This window comes from Seriola aureovittata, chromosome 24 (assembly GCF_021018895.1).
Source record: "Seriola aureovittata isolate HTS-2021-v1 ecotype China chromosome 24, ASM2101889v1, whole genome shotgun sequence".
NCBI classification, from domain to species: domain Eukaryota; kingdom Metazoa; phylum Chordata; class Actinopteri; order Carangiformes; family Carangidae; genus Seriola; species Seriola aureovittata.
The window spans coordinates 9,391,575-9,400,933 of NC_079387.1; the positions used below are offsets into that span (position 1 = coordinate 9,391,575).

Sequence of the window (9,359 nt, forward strand, 5' to 3'; positions counted from 1 at the left end):
AAAAGGTGAAATTTAGGTAAACGCTTTCAAAAATAATAGCGTACACACCACCCTTAGAAAGCTGTAAGAACCCCATGTATTGAATTTTTTTTAATTTAAACTTAACGGCTACATTTTACGGTTCAACTTCCGTTAACCGCGGCTAACTTCAGTTAGCTAGCTCTGACAGGAGACCGAGGCTAGGAACCAACGGTCAGATATCTGCGGTTAGCTGAGCGTTAGCTCTTCGATCACACAGACGGAAACATGGTGCCCGCTGCGGTTCTCTTTATTTTAACGGTCGGGTCTGTCTGTGGACCAGCTGCAACAGAAAAAACACTAGTTTATGTGACTGTGGTGAGTATTTTCAATATCTGTTAAAACGTTGTAGACGCTGTGTTGAACTCTGCAGCGACTTGCCTCGTTTCTCTTCGGGTTGTAAAGACGCTTACGGAACTGCGTTCAAAATTTGGGAGGTTTTCAGTTTTCTTTGTTTTTCAGTAAACATATTTATTTTTCTGAACATGAATTAAGTCAGGCGGAAATCGTTAGAGTCTTCTAGTAAATTCGGTTAATTAAAAATCTGCCTAGTAACACCTATCTTTTTTAAAGAAGCGAATTCTTGTGTTGAGTTCATACTACTCTTTAGTAATGCATCACTTTAGAAGAATAACAGGCTAAGTCGTTGTAAAAGTGGACATTTTTTTTTATTGAAAGTAAGAATAAAATTCAACTTGAATCAGTATATTTTAATTTGAAAATGTATAAAAGTCGAGGCGTGTTGTGTATATACACATGTAAGAAACCACTAAACGACCAAAGATAGTCTTAACAAGAGAACTTGAGAGGAACTCAAGTTTCAGATGACGCTTAAATAAATCTTTTGAATTCTTCTGAGCTCTCATGCTAATGTTATTCCTGACAAACATGGAGACAACTCTGCATAACGGGCCTTACCTGTCTGACCTGACACCTAGATTATTGAAGTGTTTGGAGTGAGCTACAGCAGCAGTCATTGTCATTTTTAAAAAATTGTCATACACCCATCCTGTCAGGTGACCAGTCAGCTGTTTTTAACAATACAGACACTTTGGAATAACTAACCTTTTTTAAGTAAATGCTGATGTTTTTTTTTGGGTCATATCTAATCTCTGAGGCAGAGCTGGTCACATTGATAATGATTTGGGTCATGTAGAAAACTCCATTGATTTCAAGCAGAGAAGAGGAGCTCATATTAAGGCAGTAGTAGAAGAAATGCAGTGTAGTCAAGGATACAGAAGTTATTGTCTTGTTACTGCAAGATGATACAGTTTATCTCCTGTTATTATGTTTTTTGCAGCTTTTTGGAGGGTGTAAATGTTGTTTGTTCCTCTCAGGGTCACATGTAGTAAAAACCTAGCACTAAAGAATCACTGACTGTTAAGTGAAGGCCAGTGAATTTTGGCGTGCCTTGATTATTTTCTGTGCAAACTGTGCCGGTGATGTTAGAGTTGCAGCAAAGTCCTCAGTTCACCCCGGAGACAACACAGTGTGGGAAGCTGTGAACACTAAAATCTTGTAATGCTTGCTTCACTTTGATTATTTTGTCAAATTGAACTGATACTTATAAAAGATCCTGTAAATTTTGAACACAAAGAAACCCCCCAAAATTTGATTATTTATCAAATATCTCCACTCTGTCTCGAGGACGAGTAGGTTAGGTTTCCTTTCTTCTTCTTTTTTTTACAGGGAATCTGCCACTGATGTGAGAATTGAAAAGGCATTAGACACACTTATGTTTTCCTGTGTTAAAACCATGACATCAACAATCTTGCATGTCACAGCAGTAAAATATGCTCCTGAGGGGGAGGTCAGGTCAGCAGGTCATTGTAGATTTGCTCATGTGAAAGTTTTATTTAAGTGACTGTTGCAGCTATTCAAGTCGCTAAGCTCAATGCTTCCTATTTTTGCACTCATTCGTAGAAACCGTTACCCAGTTGCCTGCTAGATAGCCATTCATGGATTGTGGAGCAGATAAGATTAAGAGTTGTAAAGGGATTATCCACCCTCGAAATAGAGGTTACACACTTTTTCAGCTATTTTGAATTAGATCAGTCATGCATTCTTTTCAGACCAGAAAAACCTGAAAAACCACACTTCTCTTTAGCGGCTCGAAGATTGAAACTTGAAACCATTCTGCTTGAATTGACAGCCGATGTGGTGGCATCGAGTAACGACTGATTTAACTACTTTCAACCTATGCCAACAATAGTAGTTGGACTGTAGTAGTAAGGATGCTGTGGTGCTAAAAAACATTTCTGGACACAGCTGTTACTGCAGTTTTTAATCATCTTCATCCAAATGTGTCATGGAGCTATTTGACTAGATAACTGACATTACAGTGTCTCTGTGGTGAGGTCTCTACTGTCAGCTGACTGGATTTTATAATCACCAGTGACACAAATGAAACTAGGACGAAGGTTTTGGCTTCATGTTTTTGAGGGTGAAGTTTTACAAAGGTTTTATGTGATAAAGGCAGAACAATAAGCACCGTCGCTTCAGTTACAGCAATGCAGATATACACTCTCAAGCAGTGGGGAATTGGGCTTTTAATTATGCTTATAAAGTAAAACAAAAGTCACATGATGAAACGATGAAAGTTTCCAAATTGTGCAACATTCTGCTGAAATCCAACCCTGCTAGTCTTATTTCAAAAATATTTTCCTAACGTTGTCTCCATGCAGCAATGCTTGAGTCATTTTACTCAGTTTCAGTTCTTAGGATAATGAAAAGTAGAGTTATTTTATGCCAAAGAGGAAGTGCTGTTGTTGCAGTTGTACAGTGTGTGTCCTCTCTCCCCTCCAGCTGTTCCGGCATGGTGACAGATCACCTGTCAAAGCCTATCCCACGGACCCGCACCAAGAGAGCGACTGGCCACAAGGCTTCGGACAGTTATCACAGGTACAGCCTGACCTCACCTCACCTGTGTGAAACACATTTGCATAGTTACTGAGCTTCTTTGTAGATGGAAGCGATGAATTGTTATTAAAAACGATCCCATAGACTTCGATTGTATTTATGCTTCAAAATGCTCAGTATAACACACTGATCAACTGTAAATGAGGTTATTATGATGCACAGTTCATGATTGACTGTGAGTTCCATAATATTATTAAAGTCTATGGAGGCCTGTTCAGTCCCATTGTGTTCATTACGAAGCATCTGTAGACACTTATACAGTCGTGTGTGAGTAGCACAACAAGTCCACACATTTCCTCCAGGAAATGCAAAATGCTATTTTAATCAATAAAGGTGAGCTATACTCAGTGATGTCATCAGCGGTTTAATGTCAGTTGGATGTGTGTCTGTGTGTGTGTGTGTGTGTTTCTAGGAGGGGATGAGGCAGCACTTTGACCTGGGCCAGTTTCTGAGGAGTCGATACAACGGATTCCTCAACGCATCCTATGACAGACATGAGGTGAGAGACGGACTCTCGGATCACATGACCCCCTCACCCGAACCTTTACACACACATGTTGATTCATTAATATTTAGGAGAAGGGGCCTCCTGCCGTGTTGGTGTTATACAGGGTTCCCACTGGTGCTGGAATTCCTGGACCATGATGGAAAAGTGAGGGGGGGTTTTCTAATGGGAGCCGTTAATTATCCAGTGCTCGCACTTGTATATGAACAGAAAGTCTGTTATTAGCACCTCTCTTCTAACTCTCTGTTTATTTAATGCTGTTTATTTCAATTCTCTGATGACCAAGCCGCTCCTCTGTCCTCAGATCTCCGTCCGCAGCACAGACTACGATCGCACCCTGATGAGCGCCGAGGCCAACCTGGCAGGTCTGAGCATCAGTTCGCTCCTCTTCCTCCTCCTGCTTCTCTTTTGTTGCTACTTCACTTTGCAGGACTCTTCCTCTTCCTCCCATAACAGTCTGTATTATTATTATTATTATTATTATTATTATTGCTCCTCTAGGTCTCTACCCCCCCAGTGGCCCGCAGGTCTTCAAACCCAGCCTGAGGTGGCAGCCAATACCTGTACACACTGTGCCACAAAGTGAAGAGAGGGTACGTACGTGAGCCGGTTCGATCAGTGCAGAGAGCTGAAAGTGATTCAAAGCACTTTGTCTGAACTCTGTCTCTTATTTTAGCTTCTCTCGTTTCCTCTGGGAGACTGTCCTCGCTACAAACAGCTGATGAATGAGACTGAGCACACACAGGAATTTATTAATGTCACCACCAAGTACCAGGTACTTCTTTTCTTTTCTTTTCTTTTCTTTTCTTTTCTTTTCTTTTCTTTTCTTTTCTTTTCTTTTCTTTTCTTTTCTTTTCTTTGTGATATAGTATAAATACCTTCCATTAGTAACTTTCTCATTTACACCATAATGTAGGAAGGTGAATTAGAGAGGATGAAATCAAAAAGTTAAATAAATAAATAAAATGTGGAATTTGTCATTTTATTTTTCACAGTTTTTATTTGAAATTTAATGTATTTTTTGTTTTTATTTCATTATCTTTAATAAAAAAAATACATATGATGTTTCTAGGTGGGTGGGGTTGCTTTTAAGAAGAAATGAATGAGTAGCTATAACAGTAAAAAATGAATGAATTTTCTAACGTGATACAGATGTATGTGCTTATAGATCTGACTGTGCTCCTCTCTTCAGGACATCATAGAGCTGGTGAGGAATAAAACAGGACTGAACAAGACCAATGTGGAGTCAGTCTGGAGTGTGTATGACACACTCTTCTGTGAGGTGAGAACACACTGACAAAAACACACGCCAGTGAAAACAGGAAGTGAAAACCTCAAATTTTTGTATTCATACATCTGTTGATTTGTCCCAGTTTGTATTTTCCACACAACCTTTCACTGACATTATTATGGGAAGTAGTTAGATATTAAACTTTATGAAATGTACTTGCACCAGCCCGTACAGCACAGACATACTAGAAACATTTAGCCTTGAACGCCTTGAACGCCTTGAACGCCTTGAACGCCCCCCACTATTCGAGACAGAATTGACGAGCTGTTTGAATTTCAACAGAAAAGTTTATTGAAGTGAAGCATTTGATGAGCTAATCTGTGACTGATGAGTGTTGGTTTTAGTCTCGTGACTCCACCCGCCCGCCTCAGCAGTTTAGAGGAACACATGGACGCTCTGGCAAACACACAGTTTGAGGAACAGGACTGTGTTATTCGGTTCACAAAGGCCTCTGTGTTCAGTAAACCACATATGACAAAACCATCAATCTGCTTTATTACTGTCAATAAATAAAAAATACCGACATCAGTATCTAGAATTTCCACTTTTACATAGAGATGCTGCTTCACGGTCGTTAAGAAGCAACATTCCCGCCTTGAGCAGACTGTGTAACAGGGGCTAATATGAAATCAGGGACAGCTGGGTCACTTAGTTCAGCCGCACAATAATTAAGCAGCAATGTGAGACATGGCTGCAGAGAGACGGAGGTGAGGGTGGAGCTGCTGAGAAAGTGCTGACACGGACAAAAGGACAGTTTGTCAACTTAATTACAGCTTAATTAAAGCTTTTAGGAATTCTTCTTTTAGTATTTATCTTGGTTTTTCATGATGTGTGTATCTGTGTGTGTGTGTGTGTGTGTGTTTAGTCCGTTCACAACAAGTCAGCTCCTGACTGGGTGACTCCTGATGTGATGGAAAAGCTCAAAGTGCTCAAGGACTTTGGATTTCAGGTAAAAGCAGCAACCATGTCCCGGCTTTTATTTTAAATAAATTTGTTTTTGTGTTTAAATGCTGTTTCTGAATTTAAAAGTATTGTAATTTAATTGTAATTATAGTTTGATGCCTGATTTCTTACAGGTCATATTTGGGTTCTACAAACAGCAAGAGAAGAGCCGGCTGCAGGGAGGTATGTGTGCGTAGCTCAGGGAAGGAAAGTTTGTTCTTAAAAGAGACAAAATGTTTCATGTTTTCATTTTCTTACCTCACATTTGAGCTCATGAATACTTAGTTTCATTTAACTACTGAACTGAGTCAAAATAAACTACAGTGTGTACAGTGGTTTTACTAATTTCTTATCTTTTCATGGGATTTGTTGACAATAAGAAAACTTTATAATATCACCAGACTTACCCTCTAAATACAGGATTAAATGTGGAAATTGCTCCCTGTCTTTCAGGTATCCTGTTGGGCGAAATAGTGAAGAATCTCTCGAAGATGGCCGCCCCAGACCCAAAACAGCGACTCAAACTGATGATGCTGTCAGCGGTGAGCTCGTTAAAACTCTCACAGGATAAGAATTATTGTTTTTGAATGACTGACACGTGGGTTTTGTTACCTGTGGATGGAGCCAGGCTAACTGTTAGCCCTGTTTCCAGTGTTTGTGCTAAGCTAAGCTAAGCAGCTACTGGCTTTAGCTTCACTTTTAGCGTACAAACATGAGTAGTATTGGACCTTCTCATCTGACGTGTGCGTGTGTGTGCGTGTGTGTGTGTGTGTGTGTGTGTGTGCGTGTGTGTGCGTGTGTGTGTGTGTTCCACAGCATGACACCACTGTAGCTGCTCTTCAGGCCAGCTTGAATGTGTTCAATGGAAGACAGCCACCATACGCTTCCTGTCAAATTTTTGAGCTGTACAGGGATGACAACGGGTAAAACACACACACACACACACACACACACACACACACACACACACACACACACACACACAGATTCATGAGTAAATCTGTGCACACATGCAAACCAAATGTAATCTTGCCCATTAAAAACCAGTTCTGGAAACGGGATGAACATCTTTAACTAATTAAGTTTTAATTAAGTCAACAACTCCGGTCTTCTATAATTAAGTAAAGGATTTTATGAAAACTCGGACCTGCTGGGAGATGGTGACGTAAAACACTAAAAAGATAAGAACGAGACAAGACACAATTACTCAAGCATAATACTGACTCACACAGACTCGAGGAGCTAACACCAGAAAGAAAGGAGGGGGGGTAAATAGACTTTTACTTTGAAATTTAACTGCTGAATCAAAAATAAAAGCATGTATTAACCAACTGATTTAAAAAATACTTTTAAAATATTCAAGGCTCAGAATCAGTCAGTTTAGGATGTCACTGAAAAAGTCTAACTCTGCTGTTTTATGGGTGAAAACTGCTGATGGTAAATATTTGACTTTAAAACCTGTCGTCTCTCTTCCTCTCGCCGCCTCCAGCTCTGCTTCTGTGTCCATGTTTTACCGGAACGACAGCACAGCGGCTCCGTACCCGCTGCAGTTACCAGGCTGCTCCCTTCACTGCCCCCTGGAGGACTTTGTGAGAATTACAAAGCTCTCTATCTCAGACGACAGAGACAAGGAGTGTCAGCTGCCCTCTGAAGGGAGAGATAAAGGTGAGCTTTTCTCACACACACACACACACACACACACACACACACACACACACACACACACACACACACTCTCAATTTAAAAACTTCACACTGCAAGAATAAAAAAATTAAAAAAGATGATAGATTGTAACACCATTCATCAATTTGCTTTCTTTAGAGGTGATCATCAGTCTGGCGGTGTCTGGCTGTCTGCTCTTCTTCCTCATCGTCCTCCTCCTCGGGATTATTTGTTGGCGGAAAGAACCAACCAGCAGCCGGGGATACCACCATGTGATCAACCACGAGGTGGGGGAGGAGTCCTGACAGAAGCACAAGCTCCTCCCTCTTAGATCTCCAAGCCTGGCGTCGTGGGACAGCAGCGATGACGACGAACTCTGAAACTCCACAGTGACCTTTTGTGATGGCGTCATCGGCGCTGGTTCGGGACCCACAATGATTTTTTTTTAAAACTGGGAACTAAGAAACATTTGAAATTATGATTTTAGGAAAAGTCTTTTATCATCACTCTAAACTAAAGAGTGAGAAACTGCTGGAGGGACCAAGACAACACAGCAGGGAAACTTTTTTATATCCAACACTTTGCCATTTAAAGTAGCTGCTGCGTTCCCACATGGTTCAACCTCCAATCAGCTGCTTAAGTTCAAGATTAATATATGACCCAGATTTCTGCCTGGTCAGTCTTGGCTTTTTAAACAGTTCAGAAAGTCAATGAGAAAATTTCTGATGAAATTAAAAGTTTAAATAATGATCTGTAAACTTCTCGGTAACGTCATTGGGAGAACACGTTCTTATCTTTTTGGTGTTTTACGTCACCATCTCCCAGCAGGTCCCATTTTTCATAAAATCCTTTACTTAATTATAGAAGACCGGAGTTGTTGACTTAATTAAAACTTAATTAGTTAAAGATGTTCATGTTTCCAGAACTGGTTTTTAATGGGCAAGATTACATTTGGTTTGTATGTGTGCACAGATTTACTCATGAATCTGTGTGTGTGTGTGTGTGTGTGTGTGTGTGTGTGTGTGTGTGTGTGTGTGTGCGCGTGCGCGCGTGCGTGCGCGTGTATGTGCGTGTGTGCTAACTCTGAGGCCTAACAACCGAGATGCCTTCAATATTTTTAATAACAGATTTAGTTTTTTTGTTGATATTACCAACGTTTTGTCGGATGGTGCTGATCATTGAGAAAGAGCCTTGTGACAGAAAGCGTCTCCTCCCTTGTGTCCTTTAGCAAAACACTAAAACACCAGCTCAGTGTGACTCGTTTGACCTTTGACCTCCTGGAAGAGGGAAAGCAAAGGGTTTCACCAAGAATCAAATCAGACTAGCGATCATATCAATGACCTTCTTACAGGTATGATTTCAGTTTTATTCATCTTCCAGTGAAAACGTTTTTGAAAAGTGAATATCTGGGGACTTTGGAAACACTGGAAACTCTTACATGGGTGTTTATGAATTTCAGCCTTTTTAAAAAGTCAGCTTTCGATTATTTGAAATATAAAAACATGTTACGTCTTTTGAAGTTGGCATCTAACACTAAATGCTTTAAGTGCGCTTTCTTTCTACAACCTTCAGCTCATGCTGCTGTTGAAGGTTTTTAGTTTTATACAACAGGAGATGATGGTTTCTTTGTTTGCTTTGGGACTATGATTCAAAAACATAGAAAAATGTTAATATATTACAAATAAGTATAAATCCTAATGCAGCCATACAGGGATCAGATTTTTCTTTAAGTCAGGATCCAGACTCTGGACTGTAAAGGAATTTGCACATTGTTGAAATCATCAGTGTTCAGGTACGTCAAACATGGAGAACACATTATTTGCTTGTTTCAATTGTAATATTCAACACAATGGAGATTATTTGTCAGTATTGCGTGTCCCCACTCTGGATTACCATTTTATTTCATTGTCTTTCATGCTGTATGAACCGATTGATCAGACTTTGAGAATGTGCTTGTAAAATGTTATTTTGGAACAATAAACGATCAGTCTTTGCAAAGCTCGTTAATAAATAAAATATCT

General features: G+C 40.0%; 1 protein-coding gene across 1 annotated transcript; it reads left to right on the forward strand.

The window, feature by feature from the left end:
• Positions 1-163: 163 nt before the first annotated feature.
• acp2 (acid phosphatase 2, lysosomal) lies at positions 164-8,248 on the forward strand. The gene is made up of 13 exons (XM_056370188.1): positions 164-336; positions 2,824-2,919; positions 3,350-3,436; positions 3,747-3,807; positions 3,944-4,035; positions 4,119-4,217; positions 4,635-4,724; positions 5,599-5,682; positions 5,810-5,858; positions 6,129-6,217; positions 6,492-6,598; positions 7,165-7,340; positions 7,498-8,248. Exons 1-13 carry the CDS (start codon positions 247-249, stop codon positions 7,641-7,643), a joined length of 1,266 nt encoding a protein of 421 aa, XP_056226163.1. The 5' UTR covers positions 164-246; the 3' UTR covers positions 7,644-8,248.
• The last annotated feature ends 1,111 nt before the right edge of the window (positions 8,249-9,359 follow it).

Coding starts and splice junctions, on each gene's coding strand:
- acp2 (XM_056370188.1), top strand. CDS start 247: ATGGTGCCCGCTGCGGTTCTCTTTATTTTAACGGTCGGGTCTGTCTGT. Junction 5,683..5,809: donor TCAAGGACTTTGGATTTCAG/GTAAAAGCAGCA, acceptor GATTTCTTACAG/GTCATATTTGGGTTCTACAA. Junction 6,218..6,491: donor AACTGATGATGCTGTCAGCG/GTGAGCTCGTTA, acceptor TGTGTTCCACAG/CATGACACCACTGTAGCTGC.